The sequence below is a fragment of the Oncorhynchus mykiss genome, chromosome 30 (genome assembly GCF_013265735.2).
Source record: "Oncorhynchus mykiss isolate Arlee chromosome 30, USDA_OmykA_1.1, whole genome shotgun sequence".
Lineage (NCBI taxonomy): Eukaryota > Metazoa > Chordata > Actinopteri > Salmoniformes > Salmonidae > Oncorhynchus > Oncorhynchus mykiss.
In genome coordinates this window covers 12,816,284-12,840,085 of record NC_050570.1, presented here as the reverse complement: position 1 = coordinate 12,840,085, position 23,802 = coordinate 12,816,284, and the positions used below count along the sequence as shown (strand labels likewise).

At 41.1% G+C, this 23,802-nt stretch overlaps 1 protein-coding gene across 9 annotated transcripts in view; it reads right to left on the bottom strand.

The window, feature by feature from the left end:
- cadps2 (Ca++-dependent secretion activator 2) overlaps nt 1-23,802 on the bottom strand; it is a 268,064-nt gene that overhangs the window by 50,312 nt on the left and 193,950 nt on the right. For 2 of the 9 annotated variants that reach the window (XM_036969260.1, XM_036969261.1), the window contains exons 18-26: nt 22,367-22,523; nt 15,642-15,783; nt 15,118-15,351; nt 13,296-13,451; nt 12,951-13,098; nt 3,500-3,514; nt 1,613-1,687; nt 515-598; nt 353-385 (exon numbers count right to left, since the gene is read on the bottom strand). In XM_036969260.1, the coding sequence (XP_036825155.1) occupies nt 353-385; nt 515-598; nt 1,613-1,687; nt 3,500-3,514; nt 12,951-13,098; nt 13,296-13,451; nt 15,118-15,351; nt 15,642-15,783; nt 22,367-22,523 (1,044 nt within the window). The remainder of the gene's footprint in view (nt 1-352; nt 386-514; nt 599-1,612; nt 1,688-3,499; nt 3,515-12,950; nt 13,099-13,295; nt 13,452-15,117; nt 15,352-15,641; nt 15,784-22,366; nt 22,524-23,802) is intronic. The other 7 variants (XM_036969263.1, XM_036969264.1, XM_036969265.1 and 4 more) reach the window with 4 other exon arrangements.

Genomic DNA, 23,802 nt, shown 5'->3' with positions numbered 1-23,802 from the left:
CTGTCGCTCAATAGTGTTGATGCGGCATGTAGTGACCGCCCATGACCAACACCTTGGCAAATCGCTCAAAAAAACATTTTCATTAGCCAACGGTGCCAATAATTAGTCCTGCATGCCATCACAACCTCAAATACTCTGACACAACGGTGCTTCGAGGCAAAATGTTAAAATATTTCACCCACATTTAACATCAGAGTCTGATGATAAACATCTAACAAATATGATCTTTGCTCAATGTCGTCTTTCCTCAGAAAGCTTTTCTTTTTGAGACAGAAATATGTGTGTGTGCAAACAAACATGTTCATATGAGCAAGTATGACATTGTTAGAAATGAAGGAGAAATAATACTCACAGGCACATCCACATACTTGGCAGCTGCTTTCACCTTTGAGGCAAAGAAAAGATACAAAAAAAGTTCAATTGAGCAGATTCGGTTACAACAAATGACATGTTGCTTTTCTAAGGACTGAACGCAAAGGGTCCGCATTCTCTGGAGTGGAACAGAAAAGCTTACCGTGAAAGATAGGATAGAAGAAAAGAATGTCCCTTCGTCATATCTGGAGAGTTTGGAGAGAACACCGTCTAAAACTCCAGCAAACTGCCAGGGGAAACAAGAAAATCCGACATGTTAGTTGCCATTTGTAAAAAGAAGGGGGGGGGGGGGGGGGGGGGGGGGGGTATGAATGTACTGCCTGAATGACTTTCTTCTCTTCACATTTTTTTGTGTATGCTTTCCGCTCTTCTTTTGGTTATAACATATTCTATCATATTTTGCATAGAATATGAGAACAATTAACAGGTGTGATATAACTGGGTTATATCACACCTTATTAAAATAGAACTAAGAAAGTGTTTCTTAATAAAATCGGCATTGGATTTGAGGTGGCGAAGGGCTGAAACATACAGTATCTATATGCAGGATTAGGGTTGCAAAGGGACGGTATATTACTGGAAACCAGTAAACTACCAGGTATCTATTTTGGTATCTTTCAAGGATTTTATGAAATCTATCACAATACATCTAGTGGCCCTTTTAGATACTTCAGAGAATCACAGATGTCTGTAATAACCTCGGTGTGGGCAAGAGATTATTAACCCAAATATAAACCAGCAATTTAGTGAATACCATTGGTGTTTAATATGAGGGTTTCAGCATGAAATATACTTTATTGATATATCTATTTTTTTCTTCTTTTCTGCACAAACCTTTATTTATATTACTATGTCAATATCTATTTGTTTTTAATGTTTTAATGCCAAACTGGTGGCATTTGTGAAAAAATTACATTTTTGAAGAGTTAATTGAAAATAATGCAATTGTTGATAAGATGTTTTTTTTTTCTCATTAATTAGGCTATTTTCTATTGAACCATATCTACTAGAAACCCATGGACAATATGGACACAAATATGATAAATGAATACTATATAAAACAAATATATAATAATGTTATTCAAGTTTAAATTACCAACAGTTAAGGTAGATTGCCATAGATTTTCAGGTTATACTCCAAAATGACTGAAGATTCCAGTAATTTGGTAAATTACTGGTAGCTTTGCAACACTATGCAGGATGTAGTCATTGGGTCTGTGGAGGATGTGCAGTAACATACCTTTGTGACCATGGAGGAAATCATGTCTTTAAACGCATCATCGATCAGGACATCGATTTTCGAATGGTACTGTTGCTGAGGAGGGGGTAGGGAGACAAACAGTTTTAAGATCTATGATGAGGGAGATAAGGTAAAAATGATTCCTTCATTTTGGCATGCACAAACGCGCACGCACGCACACACTCTCTCTCTATCCTGACTCCCTACCCAAAACATTCAGCAGAGAAAATCTTCCCATGTAGCACCGGTGAGTTAAGCAGCTAATAGGGCCATTATGTGGCTGAATGGCATTCCCGCTCTCATTGGAAGGCAAAGGAATTCGAAGGATACTTTTTGTGCTTCCCCACAATTAGAGCAGCCTTGTGTTCCTCTAAAGCACCGGTCCAGCTGCGGAGACCAAAGGCTCACACTAGATTCAATTAATCCGCCATTTCATGTCTCATAACCCCTATATTCATGAGTATTTTTTACCCTCCCAAAAAAAACACGTCACAGCCAAAAAGAGGGAGGGATAGAAAGGAGTGAGAGAGAGAGAGAGAAGAGTGAGATGGGGGATAGAAGAGGGCGGGAGAGCCTCCATTTGCGGTGTTGAATGGCTGCCTTCGAAGCTCGCACGGCAGCCAGGGAGTTCATCTCTTGGCGACAATGCCCTTTCATGACGCGTCTAAAGAACACCCAAATTAAAAATTTCAATCAACAAAGCCTGCAGATCGGTGACAAATTGAGGGTGCATGGAGGTCACCATCGGCAGCCCTCATTTTCTTTTCACCTTTTTCTTCATCCCACGAAATGGCAGCTTCTTTCATAAACAGAATTTCAAGCGAATCTTAAGGACTTTTTATTTTTTTACCTCAAATAACACTGCTGTGTTTGCTTTTTATTTTACAGAGGAGGCCACATTAGAGAATATTAAATTGTGAGGTCTTTTAAAATGTGTGCACCACATGCAAAATAACAATTTATTTTTAAAACTTATCTGGTAGAAAACTGTTAAGAGCCCGAGTTTTCTTATTCTAAGGTGCAACTGGCATTTCCAAATGTAAGCTTCCCATTCCAATGACAATAACAACAACATAGTTAACTGATCATTTCTTTAGACATGATGATCCTGGTGATATATTGGTGTACAGCAAGACAGTCCCAATTTGCAGAGACGCTTTTGATGAAGATATTCGATTAAGCATTCGCTGGGGAATGATTTCGGGGCAGAGCTATCTATGAAGTGGAAAATCACAAAGGGGGACATTCCTCCGTTCTATTGAAGTCTCCTACCTCAGCCAACCTGTACTTTGAGAAAAAAAATCATTTCTGATCTCCTAAAAGTTTAGACGACTTCTCCATTCAGCAGTTTGAATAGGAAGTATGATGAGCTGGCAATGGCAGACGCCATTCAGCGCACAAACATCTGAAATGCCAGGATCTCTTTTGTGTCGATCAGAAGCGAGCACTCTGGCATAGACCGCTATGCACAAAGACATTCTCTGGTGAATGTGAAACATAGTGTTTGGATTTAGTTCAAATTGAGGTCCCTTTGAGACAAGGACCAGAGGAAGTTACATTTGTTTGCATATATGAATGTGCTCTGTTCCACCATTGTTCCATTCCATTAAAAAAACGAATATAATAAAAAGATCTGTAGCGGCAGGTAGCCTAGTGGTTAAGAGCGTTGAGCCAGTCGAATCCCCAAGATGACTAGGTGATTAAATCTGCCGATGTGCCCTTGAACAAGGCATCTACCCCTAATCGCTCCTGTAAGTCGCTCTGGATAAGAGCTTCTGCTAATTAAAATGCAAATGTTTTCAGTAGGTGTGAGGGTGATAAGGAGGGGACTAACAAAGAAAGCTGAAGGTGGTTTAAGATTCTACAAAAGGGATGAAAAACACTTACCCATTGTTTGTCAATCTTGGATTCAAACAATGACGTGCAGGATGTATGAAAATGAAACCAAGGAAATGAAAGAAAGAAACAAGCAAAATCATCACCTGAAATTCAATAGCATTAGATGATTACAGTAAACAGCTTGCACACAATCATTTCATTTAATTATTTGATTATGCAGTATGCGTGTATGATACAAAATAAAAACAATTTAACACTCCCAGGAAATGTTTAATATCTCTGCATTTAAAGTACCAGTCAAAAGTTTGGACACACCTACTCATTCAAGGGTTTTTCTTTATTTTTACAATTTTCTACATTGCAGAATAACAGTGAAGATATCAAAACTATGAAATAACACATATGGAATCATGTAGTAACTAAATATTTTCAATTAAGCAAAGAGAAACGACAGTCCATCATTACTGTAAGACATGAAGGATAGTCAATGCGGAAAATTTCAAGAACTTTGAAAGTTTCTTTAAGTGTAGTCTCAAAAACCATCAAGTGCTAAGATGTAAGTGGCTCTCATGAGGACCGCCACAGGAAGGGAAGACCCAGAGTTACCTCTGCTGCAGAGGATAAGTTATTTAGAGTTAACTCAACCTCAGATTGCAGCCCAAATAAACGCTTCGGAGTTCAACTAACAGACACATCTCAACATCATCTGTTCAGAGGAGACTGCGTGAACCAGGCCTTCATGGTCCAATTGCTGCAAATAAACAACTACTAAAGGACATCAATAAGAAGAAGATACTTGCTTGGACCAAGAAGCATGAGCAATGGACACTAGACCACTAGAAACATGAATCCAATCAATGTGAGATTTTTGGTTCCAACCCGGCGTGTCTTTGTGAGACGCAGAATAGGTGAACGGATGATCTCTGCATGTGTGGCTTCCACTGTGAAGCATGGATGAGGTGGTGTGATGGTGCTTTGCTGGTGACGCCATCTGTGATTAATTTAGAATTCAAGGCACACTTAACAAGCATGTCTACCACAGCATTCTGCAGCGATACACCATCCCATCTGATTTGGGATGAGTTGGAACGCAGAGGGAAGGAAAAGCAGCCAACAAGAGCTCAGCATATGTGGGAACTCCTTCAAGACTGTTGGAAAAGCATTCCAGGTGAAGCTGGTTGAGAGAATGCCAAGAGTGCGCAAAGCTGTCATCTCGGCAAAGGGTGGCGACATTGAATAATATAAAATATATTTAGATTTGTTTAACACTTTTTCGGTTACTACATATGTGTTATTTCATAGTTTTGATGTCTTCACTATTATTGTACAATGTAGAAAATAGTAAAAATAAAGGAAAACTCTTGAATGAGTAGGTGTGTCCAAACATTTGACTGGTACTGTACATAATGGGCTGGTTTGCCGAACCTGGATTAGACTTAATTTACTACCGAACTGAAAATAATGCTAAATGGAGAATCGCCATTGAAAGTTATTTATGGCCGAATACTTAATCTGTGTCAGGTATAACTACATTGTTTGATACATGTACATGTCAATTTTAACTATTAACATACATTTCTGTAGAAAGTGGAAAAAGGATTGATAAGTATGCAATTTGCAGTGAAGATGTCCATTAACACAGTGATTCCCAACCTTTTTTGAACCGTGGCACACATTGACTGGATATTTTTTTTCTTCTGCGGAACACATTCTCTTACTAACAGTTGATTTAGTGGCAATGACCTCCATCTCATCTGAACCAAACTGGAAATCATAATTTTTTTTCTGACAGAGATGTCGTAGATTAAATAGTGTTTATTAAAAATAAAAATAAATGTAGCTCCGGTAAAATCAATGACTGTATATGAATGGACAAATCTATCAATCCCTTGACACCATTCATTCCAATGTGAAGACTCAATAGTGCATGCACAATGTGAACTACTCCAGGAAGTGATGTTGCAGGCTAGCTCAATGTTGCCCCCTCTCATTGAATAAATCAAGTTGAAGGCTGACCGGGGTACTGCAGGCTGCCATTAGCAACTCAATTATCCTTTCAGTTCTTTTGTGTGCGATTTAAAAATGATCGGTTCAAGAACATACATTTGGAGTATTAGAAGCAATTATTGGTGCCATGATTGTCTTTCAAAAATGTTTTTATTTCCACAAAGATTCACCACGAAAAGTGCCATTTTTACATTCACTAAATTGGGGATCCTATTTTCTGCAAACAACGCCTGCAATAACGCTGTCGGCCTTGAACTTCCGTGGCTTCAATAAGAGGGGGCAGTCAATCTCCAATGGGTACAGGTTTTTATTTTTAAGCGTAAAGGTCTAGAGATTAGCGTTTTTTTTGCATCGTAAACCACAGACATAAAGCCATGCTCAGTTTGTTCTATAGCAGAAGCTGTTGTACTGCAAAGCCCAATCAGACTTGCCTGTGCTAATGGTTCTCACACGCAAAGTAAAATTGTGACTCGTTTCAGGAAACTAGGCGGGTCACTACTTCACAGGAGTGCCATTTTATCCAATGTAAAAAAGGTAAGGCGGTCGGTCACAATTACACAAATTACTTTGCTAGTGATGCTCTCCCCTCAAATGACACAAAAGTAAGAGTAGCTCCAGCTCATCGGACTTGAAACAATGATACAGATTTAGAGTGCATTCGGAAAGTATTCAGACCCCTTCACTTTTTCAAATGTTGTTACGTTACAGCGTTATTTTGAAATTGACTAAATACATTTTGGATTAAAATGGATTAAATTGTTGTTTTTCCTTCATCAATCTACACATAATACCCCATAATGACAAAGCAAAAACAGGCTTTTAGACATTTTTGCAAATGTCAAAAAAACAACAACTGAACTATCACATTTACATAAGTATTCAGACTGTTTACCCAGTACTTTGTTGAAGCACCTTTGGCAGAGATTACAGCCTGGGGTCTTCTTGGGTACGACGCAACAAGTCTGGCACACCTGTATTTGGGGAGTTTCTTCCATTCTTCTCTGCAGATCCTCTTAAGCTCTGTCAGGTTGGATGGGGAGCGTCGCTGCAGAGCTCTTTTCAGGTCTCTCCAGAGATTTTGGATCGGGTTCAAGTCCGGGCTCTGGCTGGGCCACTCAAGGACATTCAGAGACTTGTCCCAAAGCCACTGCTGCATTGTCTTGGCTGTGTGCTTAGGGTCGTTGTCCTGTTGGAAGGTGAACCTTCACTGCAGTCTGAGGTCCTGAGCTCTCTGGAGCAGGTTTTCATCAAGGTTCTCTCTGTCTCCCAGTCCCAGCCGTTGAAAAACATCCTCACAGCATGATGCTGCCACCACGCTTCACTGTAGGGATGGTGCCAGGTTTCCTCCAGACGTGACGCTTGGCATTCAGGCCAAAGTGTTCTTGTTTGTCAAGGTCTGAGAATCCTTTTGGAAAACTTCAAGCGGGCTGTCATGTGCTCTTTACTGAAGATTGGCTTCCGTCTGGCCATTTTACCATGAAGGCCTGATTGGTGGAGTGCTGCAGAGATGGTTGTCTTTCTTGATGTTTCTCCAATCTCGACAGAGGAACTCTGGAGCCCTGTCAGAGTGACCCGATGGTCACTTATTGTGACCAGATGGCTCTTATTTCTATTTTTTATTTAACTAGGCAAGTCAGTAAAGAACAAATTCTTATTTACAATGACGGCCTACACCGGTCAAACCCGGACGATGCTGGGCCAATTGTGTGCCGCCCTATGGGACTACCAATCACGGCCGGGTTGTGATACAGCCTGGATTCGAACGCCTCTAGCGTCACTAACTGACCAATTTACAATTTTAGAATAACGCTATAATGTCACAAAATGTGGAAAAAGTGAAGGGGTCAGAATACTTTGACTGCACTGAATTATATTCCATGTTCATTCCACAGGTCATGTTTATAAGTGAATATATCCAAAAGATATAAAGATTCGTAAAAAGTTTCACGGCACACTTATGAGTCCCTCAGGACACACTAGTGTCCCGAGGCACACCGGTTAAAAACAACAGCACTGTGTGTTAAAAGCACTTAGAACATCACAAAGGCATAATTTGAAAAATAAATGATTTCCTATGAAAATAATAAAAGCAGAATAATGTATATATCTTTACCTTGAGGAGTTTCGCAACATCCTAGCAAAAGGCAATGAAAAAAGAATATCCTCAAAATAATTTTACTGTGAAATATAATGCTTTCAATGTGCAAACAATCTTCAAAAAACAGTAATCCGAGAAACAAGAAGAATTGAACACATTTCTTGTTAATTATCCAAGGTGAATGGTTATATCCTATTTTGCATACCATAAGTAGATCAGAAATACAATGTTTATTTGCTAAGCTACATACACTATATGGCCAAAAGTATGTGGACACCTGCTCGTCGAACATCTCATTCCAAAATCACTGGCATTAATATGGAGTTGGTCCCCCTTTGCTGCGATAACAGCCTCCACTTTTCTGGGAAAGCTAGATGTTGGAACATTGCGATCGTATGCTGTAGCGTTAAGGTTTCCCTTCACTGGAACTAAGGGGCCTAGACCGAACCATGAAAACCATGAACTATTTTCCCTCTTCCACCAAACTATGCATTGGGGCAGGTAGCGTTTTCCTGGCTTCCGCAAAAAAAAAAAGATTCATCCGCTGGACTGCCAGATGGTGAAGTGTGATTTACCACTCCAGAGAACTTGTTTCCATTGTTCCAGAGTCCAATTGCGGCGAGCTTTACATCACACCAACCAATGCTTGGCATTGCGCATGGTAATCTTGGGCTTGTGTGCGGCTGCACAGCCATGGAAACCCATTTAATTAATCTCCCGACGAACAGTTATTGTGCTGTCATTGCTTCCAGAGGCTGTTTGGAACTCGGTAGTGAGAGTTGCAACTGAGGACAGACAATTTTAAAACGCTACGCGCTTCAGCACTCAACAGTCCCGTTCTGTGAGCTTGTGTAGTCTACCACTTCGTGGCTGAGCAGTTGTTGCACTTAGACGTTTCCACAATAATAGCACTTACAGTTGACCAGGGCAGCTCTAGCAGGGCAAAAATCTCACAAACTGACTTGTTGGAAAGGTGGCGTCCTATGACTGTGCCATGTTGAAAGTCACTGAGCTCTTCAGTAAGGCCATTCAACTGCTAATGTTTATCTATGGATTTTGCATGGCTGTGTGCTCGATTTAATACACCTGTCAGCAAAGAGTGTGGCAAAAATAGCAGAATCCACAAAAACATACATACATACATACATACATAGTGGGGCAAAAAGTATTTAGTCAGCCACCAATTGTGCAAGTTCTCCCACTTAAAAATATGAGAGAGGCCTGTAATTTTCATCATAGGTACACTTCAACTATGACAAAAAATCCAGAAAATCACATTGTAGGATTTTTAATGAATTTATTTGCAATTTATTTGGTCACCTACAAACAAGCAAGATTTCTGGCTCTCACAGACCTGTAACTTCTTCTTTAAGAGGCTCCTCTGTCCTCCACTCGTTACCTGTATTAATGGCACCTGTTTGAACTTGTTATCAGTATAAAAGACACCTGTCCACAACCTCAAACAGTCACACTCCAAACTCCACTATGGCCAAGACCAAAGAGCTGTCAAAGGACACCAAAAACAAAATTGTAGACCTGCACCAGGCTGGGAAGACTGAATCTGCAATAGGTAAGCAGCTTGGTTTGAAGAAATCAACTGTGGGAGCAATTATTAGGAAATAGAAGACATACAAGACCACTGATAATCTCCCTCGATATGGGGCTCCCACGCAAGATCTCACCCCGTGGGGTCAAAATGATCACAAGAATGGTGAGCAAAAATCCCAGAACCACACGGGGGGACCTAGTGAATGACCTGCAGAGAGCTGGGACCAAAGTAACAAAGCCTACCATCAGTAACACACTACTCCACCAGGGACTCAAATCCTGCAGTGCCAGACGTGTCCCCCTGCTTAAGCCAGTACATGTCCAGGCCCATCTGAAGTTTGCTAGAGAGCATTTGGATGATCCAGAAGAAGATTGAGAGAATGTCATATGGTCTGATGAAACCAAAATATAACTTTTTTTTTTTTTTTACCCCATTTTCTCCCATATTTCGTGGTATCCAATTGTTGTAGTAGCTACTATCTTGTCTCATCGCTACAACTCCCGTACGGGCTCGGGAGAGACGAAGGTTGAAAGTCATACGTCCTCCGATACACAACCCAACCAAGCCGCACTGCTTCTTAACACAGCGCGCATCCAACCTGGAAGCCAGCCGCACCAATGCGTCGGAGGAAACACCATGCACCTGGCCACCTTGGTTAGCGCACACTGCGCCCAGCCCGCCACAGGAGTCACTGGTGCACGATGAGACAAGGACATCCCTACCGACCAAGCCCTCCCTAACCCGGACGACGCTAGGCCAATTGTGCGTCGCCCCACGGACCTCCCGGTCGCTGCCGGTTACGACAGAGCAACCCAGGGACTCTGATGGCACAGCTGGCGCTGCAGTACAGCGCCCTTAACCACTGCGCCACCCAGGAGACCAAAATATAACTTTTTGGTAAAAACTCAACTCGTTGTGTATGGAGGACAAAGAACACCATACCTACTGTGAAGCATGGGGGTGGAAACATCATGCTTTGGGGCTGTTTTTCTGCAAAGGGACCATGACGACTGATCCGTGTAAAGGAAAGAATGAATGGGGGGCCATATATCGTGAGATTTTGAGTGAAAACCTTCTTCCATCAGCAAGGGCATTGAAGATGAAACGTGGCTGGGTCTTTCAGCATGAAAATGATCCCAAACACACCGCTCGGGCAACGAAGGAGTGGCTTCATAAGAAGCATTTCAAGGTCCTGGAGTGGCCTAGCCAGTCTCCAGATCTCAACCCCATAGAAAATCTTTGGAGGGAGTTGAAAGTCCGTGTTGCCCAGCAACAGCCCCAAAACATCACTGCTCTAGAGGAGATCTGCATGGAGGAATGGGCCAAAATACCAGCAACAGTGTGTGAAAACCTTTTGAAGACTTACAGAAAACGTTTGACCTCTGTCATTGCCAACAAAGGGTATATAACAAAGTATTGAGATAAACTTTTGTTATTGACCAAATACGTATTTTCCACCATAATTTGCAAATACATTCATTAAAAATCCTACAATGTAATTCTCTGGATTTTTTTTCTCATTTTGTCTGTCATAGTTTAAGTGTACCTATGATGAAAATTACAGGCCTCTCTCATATTTTTAAGTGGGAGAACTTGCACAATTGGTGGCTGAGTAAATACTTTTTTGCCCCACTGTACATACATACATACATACATGCATATTTTATGAATAATCAAATCCTCCTGCTGTAGGATTATTTTACTCCTGTAATGGAACTGGTCAAATTAAGATCCCACACCCGTAAATCATCAATGGTTCAGACACTGTATAGATAATGATCTTGGACAGTATTTAGCACAGGTGAAACAACATCTTGCCATATCATAATCACCTCCATAATTAATACATTCATTCAATTAGGGCAATAATGACCATGGAGTTGGAATCTAAATTGGAATCAGTAGTGTACACTGAGTGTACAAACCTGAGTGCATCTGTTCAGCTATGAATCAACATCCTCAGGGACTTGAGGAGAATGGAGCTGAAGGTTAAGGGGACAGTGAGCTTAGCTCTCTGTAGAGACACTGTGTAAATAGTTGCCGGGTAGCGGAGGGTTAGCCTTTAGCAGGGTGAAATGCTGTAATGGAGAGATCGAGAGCTCATTCATCCACATCGATTTAGAGCAGCTGCTGCACGTTACCACTGATCTGGACGTGATATAAATGCGCCCATTGCAATGAATGTTTTGGCTGCAAGGCAGTCAAGGTGATATGAAGATTACTGAATCTGTTACAGACCAAAGGAAACTTTAGTTCTTGTGCTCTTGAGGGAAACTCAGGTAAGGTAGGGAACAATATTTGATACTGTTGTGGTGGTACATTGCACTAATGTTCCCTCAATTTGGGAGGGGGGGGGGGGCACAGAGCAAATTTGAGGTCTGCTGAGCGCAAACTTGAATGTTGTGAAAATTATGTGCAACTTCCAGTGTGTGTTTTCTTTGAACACTGAGGCTGTACCCGCTTTAAGTAAGAGGTTTACCAGTGGCCAAGTAGGCTGCTGTGGCTATTTGATTATAATGTAGGCCTATCAGAGTGGCCTACCATAAACAAAAATGGAGAAAATGCATCCCATAACATTTTTACATGGAAATTGCTGTTCAGCCTAGAGTAGCAGCCAATGTGGGGTGTTCAATGTAGGCCTACATTCGATTAGACTTTTGAAAAAAACATGCAGGGCTAGACTTTAACCTGTTCATCCAAAATGTTGTTGTGTTTGATGCAAGAACCCACTTTACAAAACAAAATGCATTATCATTCCCATACCACTATTACAGAATCAGACAAATGATGTTATCCTCTGCCTATTGGCTACTTAGCTTATTCAAGCCTGTCAAAATACCACACTGCCTCTTTAAGAGGCACGCTGACACGGTCGCCTGGTGTACAGTGTTTCCTCCAACACATTAGTGCGGCTGGCTTCCGAGTTGGATGGGCATTGTGTCTAGAAGCAGTGAGGCTTGGTTGGGTTGTGTTTGGGAGGATGCATGGCTCTCGACCTTCGTCTCTCCCGAGTCCATACGGGAGTTGCAGCGATGAGACAAGACTTTAACTACTACCAATTGGATACCACGAAATTGGGGAGAAAAAAGGGGTGAAAAAACTCATTAACTAGCAAAGGATTGGAACAAAATGTGCACACGTGGCTACATGCAGCTCCCGCTTTGATCTCAAAACAAGCGCATCTACTCACGACCACTCATGCTGTAAACACAGTCCAGTTCAAAGTGAATGGCACAGATCCATATATGGCAATGGTCTATTTTCATGTAGGCCTACTGATTGGTTATGCGAACCGGTCTGTGTAGAGTACGGGCTGAGTCATGCTGGTCAATGCTATACAATCCTACTCCAATGCATTCTGCCTTCAATAAAATCTTTTGCATAGTTAGTTTTGCATACTAAATCTTGCATAGTTCACTTTGTTTTGGTATGTTGCATTGAAAGTGTCTAATATTGTGTTGATTCAACCACAATTGCCACAGTAAAGGGAAATGTTGATAGTGTTAACTAACAGGGAAAACTAGAAAGTTGTGAGTGAAGTTCAATCTCATGCTGCTCTCTGTGGGCTGATATTTCTTCTGCACAGCAGGCCCGGGGGAGCTTAGAGGGATCATTGCTTATAACTGCTGAGGGCATGTAGGCTTGTAGGTTTAAACATATGAATGAGGCTCTGACCATTCTGTTAACTACAGTATATCCATTGTTCGCTACACTAGTTAGTTAAATAACGAAACATCCTGGATTTACGTTAGTCAAGTACGTGATGGTTTTGCATGCAATACTGGAAATTTGTGATCAGTTTGTGCGGTCAAAGAACAGACAATAGAGGTTGGGTGTGGTCGTACCTCTTGACCGGAGTCCAGCACACAGAGTTTGGCGCACTGCTTCTTGGCGTCCATTAGCATGTTGAACATGGTGCACACCGACAGCGACACCCGGAAGTCCGTTGCCTTGCTGGCCTTCTGCATCTTGGAGTCAAAGGCGGCTTTCGTTCTTTGGGTATAAAAAGACAATTGAAAGGTGTTATGATATGGTTAATTCCTAGGGGCTATGGAAAACACTGTTCAAAACCACATCACTAAACTCTTCCTCATTATCCTCAGTAATATCTCAGTTATAAACCAGGTATGCAGTGGTAAATGCTTAACCCCCAACCCATCACAGGTGGTGACGTCCTCCTGACCTCTGACCTTTTGACGCAAGCCTCCATCATGTCGCTGGCCATGAGCTTCAGCCTCTGCTCCAGGTGTTTGGCAAACTCTGGCTCGGGCCAGTGCAGGTCCAGGACAAACATCTGGAGTGCGTCCAACTTCCAGAAGAGGTCCTCTGAGGTTGCTGAGCCGTTACTAGGGGTCGGGGAGGGAAGAAGCCAAAGATTATCTTTGCCAAGCTTCATGGAACTTCTGTCAGTTAAACATGAACAAATGAAAACTGAGTTACAAAGTCTGGAGTGTTGTGCTCGAGGGTTTTAAGTGAAGTACGGATGTTTTTTGTATTACTGCTCAATAACTGAACACGTTTGCCAATTTACATGGATCACAGTTTAACATGTCAGAGTTGCATATGACATGTTCTTAAGACACACCCAACAGTTCCTGAACATGTTCTACAGTGACTGAACACACCCTGCTGTCAAACTGACTGTTACTAAGGAGACTCTCAGCACATAGACAGATGGGTCTCCATCGCCACCTTCTCTCCGGTGTCTACACCGCAACACATGGCAACCGGTGGCTGTAACCAGCATCGAAGTGTACAGGGAACCAGAGCGAGCGAGGGAGAGAGACAGAGGGTGAGCGGTGGTGAAGCACACTCACTCACTTTTCTCACTTCGCCTTTAAAAGACTTACCTTCACAAGTGGGAATAAATCATTTGAGCGAAATCCGTGTTGCAATTAAATGCTCGCTCATATCCCCCCCTCATGACTAATTAGGATCTCTTCTCCGAACGTCCCCTCTCCCGGGGGAATGGAACGATCCCCCACGCCCGTCTGTGCTCGCTAACGAAGTGCCAGTTTTTTTTTTCTTTAGTGAGGCAAGGGTAGGTGGGTGGGTGGTTTGAGTCTCCACTGTTTCTACTGGGCCCTCAGAAGTCAACTTGTATTGTGATAAGGCAGAGTTGCGTGGAACTTTTTTGCCTGTTGTTAACGAGCTAGGTTGTTTACATCATGTAGAATGTGCTAATCAGACCCTGACATTTTTATTTTCAGGTCTACGTAGTCTGTAGAATTCTCACAAACGCTTCAGGAAATCGAACCAGGGTACCGAATTCCATACGTGAAAAGCCCTTAATAATTTTGCTTGTGGGGGATCTTGACTGCTCATTTATGACAAAGGTTTGAGGAGAAAATGGTCACTTGACAAGTGCTGAAAACAGTTTCATAACAGTCCCAAAGACCAGCATTGAGGTTTCGAAGAAACATATTCACTGAAATCTGCAAAATGGCTATGCCTACTTACAAAATGTCCGGTAAATTAATTCCTTGCAAGCTGAAATAAGAATCCCATTTCTTATTTAACATTCATTTGGCATGATATACTTCACAACTCAGTGCTTAACTGAGCTGAGAATTGACCAGCATACAGTAACATCACAGTTAAACAAGTGTCTCTGATACTATCCAATATACAATAAAAATACCTGAAATATGTTGGATGTGTGCACAAAAAACATGCCACAGCTGTTCCTGATCAAGGAGCCACAACATACATTTCAAAAAAGAGATGCTGCTGTGCCACAAAACATTTGCCATGCTGCACCACATAACACAACACTCACAAGACAACAAAAACATGCTTTTATCTTGATACCAAAGAAGGTATCAGTCTGAGGTCATCAAAAGGGGCAACCAATCCCAGGAATATCTGGGCCACGTGAATTGCACAGTTAAAAGCCTCAGTAGTAGTAGTAGACATACTGGTCTTACTATTAACATTTAAATGTGAGGGCAGATTTTCAAGTTTCACACTTCTACAAAATGCTTTAAGCTGGTTCAATAGTTAATGGCATACCATTGGCAAAGGGAAGTAATAGAATGCGAAATAGTGTTCTTGAATTGGAGAAGTTTGACAATGACAAGACAACCACAGCACAGTCCATGCCACAGTGCCCCACTAGGTCTTGCGGCAGCCCATACACACGTGCTGTCACACAGCGGGCCCATCCAGGAGGGTGCTGAGAAGCTCGGCATCTGTGGGAGATTGACTTTGGGCAGAGGCACGCTCGGTAGGTTGTTGGTTATTGTCCTGAAAAGAAATGAACGGCAAACCAAACCAAACGACAACAAAGAAAGATGCGACAGAGACAAAAGACAACAGAGAGATCCCACTGAGTGTTGATGCTCCAGATTCCATGTGGTTTTGTGCCTGGTCGGTGGATGTATTCTAACCTACACTACACACACTTTTCTGTAGACATAAAAATGCAGACAGAAGTATTCTAGGCTTGCTACTGTTCCTGATGTAAAGCACATCTCTGAGCTTTAAATAGCACAACAGAATGCAACTAATGACAACATTGGGGGGGGGGTTCTTACTTGACGGACTGCCAGGTTTCCTGCTGGAAGCCGCGGTGGATGGACTGGGCGATGGAGGACTCCATAAGGTCTATGTAACGCACCACCAGCGGGATGAACAGGTCCTGCAGGTGCTTGTGGAACATGCCATTGCACAGGTGAGCTGGGGGGGAATGAGGAAGGAAGTACAAAATAAATTCAAAGGTTTTGAATGTCAGCTTGAATGTCTTTATACAGTTCAAATCCTAGACTAGTTAAATCACGGCCCTTCCCTCCCACAGTCCACATTATGATATTTGCATACAAATTCCATCTTTTCACAATCCTGATATGCAAAGGAAGTAGGAGAAAGAAGAGGAAAGATAGAAGAGAAAGATGCTCAGAAAGTCAAGACAAAGAACTCTATTTGAACAAACCTAATGCGATTGTAAATCTTATGTCCAGGGGTGTTTTGATATTTTCACAGGGGGAATTATGGGCGCAATAGCTGTCTGTGTCGCGAAAGGGCTGGGTTTTGATTAATAAATAAGTTGTAGGTGTGATGAGGGCTTGACCATTCACAGGCCAATCAACATGTTCGATGGCTTAATACTGCATGTGGTTATCTCAAGTTGTGTATGTTATTGACAGTGTTTGCATTATCATCAACTCCAATTTGGCTGGGGGGCACAGAATATTCTCACCCTAGTCCATTATATATTGATACCGTTTATTAAATAGCATAGGTTACAGTAATGAATAATAGCAACAGGAAAATGCATCCAGTTTTTGTAATATATTTGGAGTGTTGGTTTCAATGAGTAGGCTTAAAGGCCATACATGTCTTTATGCATTTGTCCTAAAAAAAATGTATACTAGCCCCCCTTTAAAATGTGTGTGAGGCATGTTCATAATAAGGAAGATATAGGCCTATGTACCATTCAGAGGAGCATTATAGGACTGAGTCATTTGAATGTGTTCAGAGGAGCATTATAGGACTGAGTCATTTGAATATGTTCAGAGGAGCATTAAAACCTGTTACGGATGTTGGTTCCTGCACAGGAACCAAATCAGCGGAAATTTCAGAGCGCCACCTATAGTACTCGATAAAACTCAAACTTTCATTAAAACACACACGCAAGATACTCAATTAAAGCTACACTCATTGTAAATCTAGCCAACATGTCAGATTTGTAAAATGCTTTTCGGCGAAAGCATGAGAAGCTATTATCTGATAGCATGCACCCCCCAAAATACCTGAACGAGACCTAAACAAAAGATTTAGCGGTAGCCGGCGCTACACAAAACGCAGAAATAAAATATAAAACATTCATTACCTTTGACGAGCTTCTTTGTTGGCACTCCTATATGTCCCATAAACATCACAATTGGGTCTTTTTCCCGATTAAATACGTCAAAGTATGCCCAAAATGTCCATTTATGAAGGCCGTCTGATCCAAGGAAAATTCACCTTTACAAGACGCAACGTCACTTTTTAAAATTAAAAAAGTTGCCTATAAACTTTTACAAATCACTTCAAACTACTTTTGTAAATCAACTTTAGGTATTAATAAACGTTAATAATCGATCAAATTGATCACGGGGCGATCTGTATTCAATAGCAGCACGTCTTGAAATCATCGTCCATTTTTTTCACTTTCATAATTTCCTGGGTGCACCCCAAGACAGGAAGTGCCTATACGTCATCCCACCAAGGATAAACTTGCAATGAAATGCCAGAATTGGCGACATCGTGTGGAAGCTGTAGGAGTTGTAAACGGAACCTCATCTATTTTCTATTGCCTTAGACAATTCAAAGACTGGCGGATGAATATTTTTTTTGTGTTTTTGGTGAACAGTTCTCCCTGGGATTTTTACTCCTGAACACGTTCTGTTATAGCCACAGACATGATTTAACCAGTTTTAGAAACTTCAGAGTGTTTTCTATACACACATACTTATCATATGCATATATTATATTCCTGGCATGAGTAGCAGGACGTTGAAATGTTGCACGATTTTTAACAAAAAGTTGCGAAAAGCTGCGAGAATTCGCATCATCAGTAACAGGATGGACTGAGTCATTTGAATATGTTCAGAGGAGCATTATAGGACTGAATAATTTGAATGTGTTAAGAGGAGCATTATAGGACTGAGTAATTTGAATGTGTTCAGAGGAGCATTATAGGACTGAGTAATTTGAATGTGTTCAGAGGAGCATTATAGGACTGAGTAATTTGAATGTGTTCAGAGGAGCATTATAGGACTGAGTAATTTGAATGTGTTAAGAGGAGCATTATAGGACTGAATCATTTAGATATGTTCAGAGGAGCATTCTAGGACTGAGTAATTTGAATATTATAGGACCATGTAAATTGTGAAAAGCATGACGGTAAGTCTCATGAGTACACCATTTAAAAACCTGCTATTGATAAAAAATATATATTTTTTTGTATTTATTTCATATCTTATCACCTTTAATACTGCACGGTTGGAAATTGACCCGTAAGCATTTTACTGTTAGTCTACACCTGTTGTTTACGAAGCATGTGACAAATAACATTTTATTAGACATTTTGATTTGACATGGTAGTTGGCTAATGCATGGCCAGGATAAGAAAGACATTGGTGTTGAACCCACGTTCGTTAGAGTAGGTAGGGTAAGGGTAGCCTACTGAGGGATTTGTTTTTAATCAAATGAAATGGAAAACAATCAATTGTTAGAGGAATATACAAGGGTCTCTGGCATCATCTCATCTCTTGTTCCATTATGGGCATTTAGATATGTAGCCTCCATACCCCTTCACTTTTTCCATATTTTGTTACGTTACAGCCTTATTCTAAAATGCATTTAAAAAAAAACTCAATCTACACACAATATACCACATGACAAAGTGAAAACAGGTTTTTGACATTTTTACAAGTGTATTAAAAAATAAACAGAAATAGCTTATTTACATAACTATTCAAATCCTGCTATGAGACTCAAAATTGAGCTCAGGAGCATCCTGTTTCCATTGATCATCCTTGAGATGTTTCTACAACTTGATTGGAACGGTCTCTGCTGGACAACCATCTCTGCATCATTAAAAACCTGTTTCTGCTTTGTCATTGTAGGGTATTGTGTGTAGATTGATGAGGGAAAAAACTATTTAATACATTTTAGAACAAGGCCGTAGTGTAACAAAATGTGGAAAAAGTCAAGGGGTCTGAATACTTTCCAAATGCACTGTATGGAGGGGGTTTTACACACATCCAAAATAACAGGCGCTGGCTAAAATAATGTACAACACACTGATGAAAAAGGGACTCACTGTTTTGCTGCTCCAAAAAGTGATATTTTAATAAAGATTTATTTTTATTTTTAATAACATGTTTCATAAAAGCTTTGGTAATTAAAAAATTATTTCAAAAGTCACGAGCTCAAACCTTTATGGACAGTCTTGGCTACTTAGCAAATCTATTGGGCAGGACAAAAAAAAACAGCCTTTATTGAGAAGAGGGGAGGCTGTGCTTGGTCTTTAATCAAATAAAACTTAATGGGAAAAAACATTTGTTTTTTATATGTTGCTAAATATGAGGTTTGCAGGCACAAAAAGTACATCTCTCTTGTTCCATGTGCACTGAGCTGCAGCTGGATAGGCTGTGGTTCCGGTGTCAAAATCAATGCTATAACCAACCGCATTACCGCTAAGACCTCCTTTGTGCGGAATTAAATTGTCACTTTTGCGCTGGTTTTTAAGGACACACCTCAGCGCAAGCGAGCTTTTTTTTTTTGCGTTTGACACTTGCGCCACCTTGGCGCCAGCCGAAAATAGAGCCCAGAGAGAGAGAGATTCAGAGAGAGAGAGAGAGAGAGAGAGATTCAGAGAGAGAGAGAGAGATTCAGAGAGAGAGAGATTCAGAGAGAGAGAGATTCAGAGAGAGAGAGATTCAGAGAGAGAGAGAGAGAGAGAGAGAGAGAGAGAGAGAGAGAGAGAGAGAGAGAGAGAGAGAGAGAGAGAGAGAGAGAGAGAGAGAGAGAGAGAGAGAGAGAGAGAGAGAGAGAGAGAGAGAGAGAGAGAGAGAGAGAGAGAGAGAGAGAGAGAGAGAGAGAGAGAGAGCGAGAGAGAGAGAGAGAGAGAGAGGAGAGAGGAGAGAGGAGAGGAGACAAAGGAAGAGAGCACATAGGACTCCTGTTGGTCTCTCAGGGCTTCATTAGTCCTAATTTCCCATCACTCTGTTCCTTCATTTCCCATTATTCTGTTCCTTCATGATTAACACTTGCCTTTTTACCCTCCTGAGAGCCCACGGCTCTTCTCCCAACAAGTTCCTGCATCACGCAACACATGCAGACACTAAAGTGAGCATTTAGTTAATCCTTAGTACACGTGGATATAAAGACCTGGTGTGATAAATGAAATATGTTTTGTTCACACCACAAAACAATCATTAAAACGTGGTATTACAAACAATAATGCTTCAATTCTGACTATGTATTTGTTCATTTATCACACAGTATCAACATAGCCTCTTTTCACCTTTCTGTACATGTGTATTATTATTCGCATATGTAAAAATATATATATTTGTGTTTGAGGCAAGTATCAGACAACAGCATTTGACAACATTGACAACAGGAGATCCTGAATGATGTCGGAACTGTCGGGGGACAAATCCTAAAAGGCAGACTTGACCTTGCAGGTCTATAGCTAAGCAACTATGAAAAAATAAAAACTCACAAGTGGAATTTCAGCCTTTTTTCTTTTATCCTAACAATATCATCAGCTTAGACATTTTACAACTATTTTATCTCATTCACGAAAGGCATCATTACTCAAAAACAGGGTCCTCATCTGCATTAAGTCAAAACGAAAATGTTCCTCATTACGTTACTCTTCAAATCCAGTAATTGTTATGACAGTTGAAATAATTGCAAGATTAATGGAGAATGGTAATAACAGAAAATGGAGGAGGAAAAACACAAATGATATTTTGCCTACTCCTTACATAATTTGAATTTTATTTTTCAATGTAATTGCCCTTGAGCTGCCTGTCTTTCTGCTCTAGGTGAGGCTTACATAGACAATGTAAAACAACACTTCAGATGTAGCCAACTCTCACTTGGCAATGAAACAAAGGCTCAGAGCTAAGAGTGGATAAGGGAGAAGAGAGAGGGAGAAAGTATGAGAGAGAGAAAGTGGGAGAGAGAGAGAGTTTGATAGTACACACAAGGGCAAACACCTGGATGCCACATGGACTTTACACTCATGGAATTAAAATAAGTATTACACATGGTGGAAGCAGGTCAATAGTACTGAGCGATTAACAAAACATGTCAGTTAAATTTGTATAATTCCATTTTGTTCGTTTTTCCTATGAGCTCAATGAGCAGTTTCTCTAGAGAGAAATTAGATCAAACCCAAACTGTGCAATGTAATAGGGAGTTGTAACAGGCCAGAATTATACATAATTTAGCGTAGAAAACGTGTTAATTAACTACAGTGACCATAATCCATTGTGCGCCTATTTGTCCGGTCTGTGTGGGTCGACATGGAGAGAAAAGACAGGAGAGAAAAGACAGAAGACACACGATCCAGAGGGATAGTGAGCAGTTGCTTCGCAAAGGTATATCTACCTGAAAATACATGATCAACGTGATTGATAGTTGGCATTCAGCAGTCATAAAAGTATGCCTTATTAACTTTGAAGAACTATTAAAATAGTGATTTTGTAATACAGCATAAACAGCAGCTCTATAGAGATGAGACGATGACTTGACAAATAAAGTCATCAAATAAAACAAATGTATTATACCCAACAACTTCAATATTTTATTAAAGTAAAGTGAATAAATTATGGTCAATAGTAATGGGCAGTCACTACCATCATGGGACTTTCATTAATTGTTTTATTCTGTGTTGTATCAGCATTCAACCCAAATAATGCATAGTGCATTTAATGTTTAAAAAAATAATTGAAATGTAAATCCATTATAAAAAATGTATAATTGAACCGGAATGACCTCAAAAAGCACTAATTGCTCAGCACTACTGGGCAAATAATTAGAACTAAATGAGACAAATGTTATCAGAGTAACCATTGCATGTTTACGAGTGGCCAGGTATGTTGGAAAAAAGGGAAAACTACAAACCTTTGTTCCCTGATCAGTGAGCAAAGAAATCCAAATGGAGGACAGCCTGGTGAGACAGGTGCCTCAAACCGTACTAATACTCTCCTGTCTGTGTGATACTGCTCCTCGCTCTACAGGAGGTGACAGGTAGAGTCTTTAGCTGACAGATGACAGCCCCCTGACTTTACGATCGTGTTTCGACATCCGTTACGATTGTTTTATCTGCTATTCATTTCTCACCGTTACCTCAGTGACGTTAATTATTGTGAAGCCCACGCAAGGGCGGGAGCTCTAAGCACAGTTAATAACTTCTCCTAACGAGTCTTGTTTTGCACCGCTGGTGTTAATTAGGACTCTTAGTGGCATGAACATGCTACGATAAATACGGGATGTGTTTTGAAGACAGCTCAGGACGTGGAGGTGCCGTAGGCCATGCTTTAAATAGGGACAGGGACAAAATGGAGTGTCAGGTGACAAAAGAACTAGAGGGAACACTACAGGGAAATACGCCACTCACAGTTACTGAACTGGAAGTTGTTGAACTGTGCTCATGAATCAGTGATGCGTTGTAGGCTACACTTTAAATCAGTTTTGGGAGGTTAAGCATAGGGTCAGAGGTAGAAGAAGGGGGACACAGAGAGAACTGAGAACTCACGGTCACAACGCAGGAAGTTGTTAAGCAGCTGGAATAAGGGAAAGCTATCCCATGAGTCAACGGGCTGGACTTGTAGAGCACCATCCATGTCGACGGTGTAGAGAGACAGGAAGGTCTCTGCGTGCTCCGCCATCATCTCCGGCCACCACGAGAATGCCTAGAAAAGAGCGGGAAGGAGAGAGAGCAGAGGGAAGGAGATAGCGAGAAAGAGAACAAAAAATAAACAAAGGGGGAGAAGGCAAAATAAATAAAATAATACATTAAAAAAGGTCAAGTCATCACAAACCACTATCTCTAGTTTACTCTGGTGAAGAATAGTTGGACATACAATGTAAAATGACACAATCAGAGCAAGATGGAAAGTAGTGACAGATGGATAGAGAAAAGACTGCTCTGAAAAATAAGATTAAAAAAAAAATCAAAACAATCTAATGAATGAAACCAAGAGAGAAACAGCCAAATGGGTGATGGGTAGCATAAAGAAGGGACCTTGAGCGCACAATGGACTCCAACACTAAAAAATATGAATCACATATTGGTTATTACATTATGCTTCCAATGTGGCGCTTCAATCTCCAAGGTGAGGCTATAAAAAGTTATTAAAAAGGCACAGACAGATATGTGTTTTTAACCTGCAATGTTCAGAGCGGAATAAATACAAAGCTCATCTGAGAACAGCAATAACTTATTATTTAGAGGTCATACTATCAGAAACAGCATCTATAAAAGCCCCCCAAAAAGTAATAGTGTGACTATATGGCCAGTTTATTAGGTACACCCATCTAGTACCCGGTCGGAAACCCCATTGCCCCCAGAAGAGACTGAATTCCTTGGGGCATGGGAACATTGCTCAATTGGTATCAAGGGACCTAATGCGTGCCATTGAACATTCCCACACCATAATATCACCAGCCTGTACGGTTGACACCAGGCAGGGTGGGGCCATGGACTCATGCTGCTTAAGCCAAATCCTGACTCTGGAAACGGGATTCGTCAGACGAGGCAATGTTTTTCCACTCCTCAATTGTCCAGTGTTGGTGATCGCGTGTCCACTGGAGCTGCTTCCTCTTGTTTTTACCTGATAGGAGTGAAACTCGGTGTGGTCGTCTGCTGCAAAAGTCCATCTATGACAAGGACCAATGAGTTGTGCGTTCTGAGATGCCGTTCTGCACACCACTGTTGTATTGCGCCGTTATTTGCCAGTTTGTGGCCCGCCTGCTAGCTTACACAATTCTTGCCATTCTCCTTCGACCATGCTTCTTGACATTCTCCTTCGACCTCTCATCAACGAGCTGTTTTCGCCAAAACAGGACTGCCGCTGACTGGATGTTTTTTGGATTGTCGCACAATTCTCGGTAAAAGCCCAGAAGGCCTAACCTTTGAGATACTGGAACAGGCACACCTGACACTGCCACGCTTAAAGTCTCTTAGGTCAC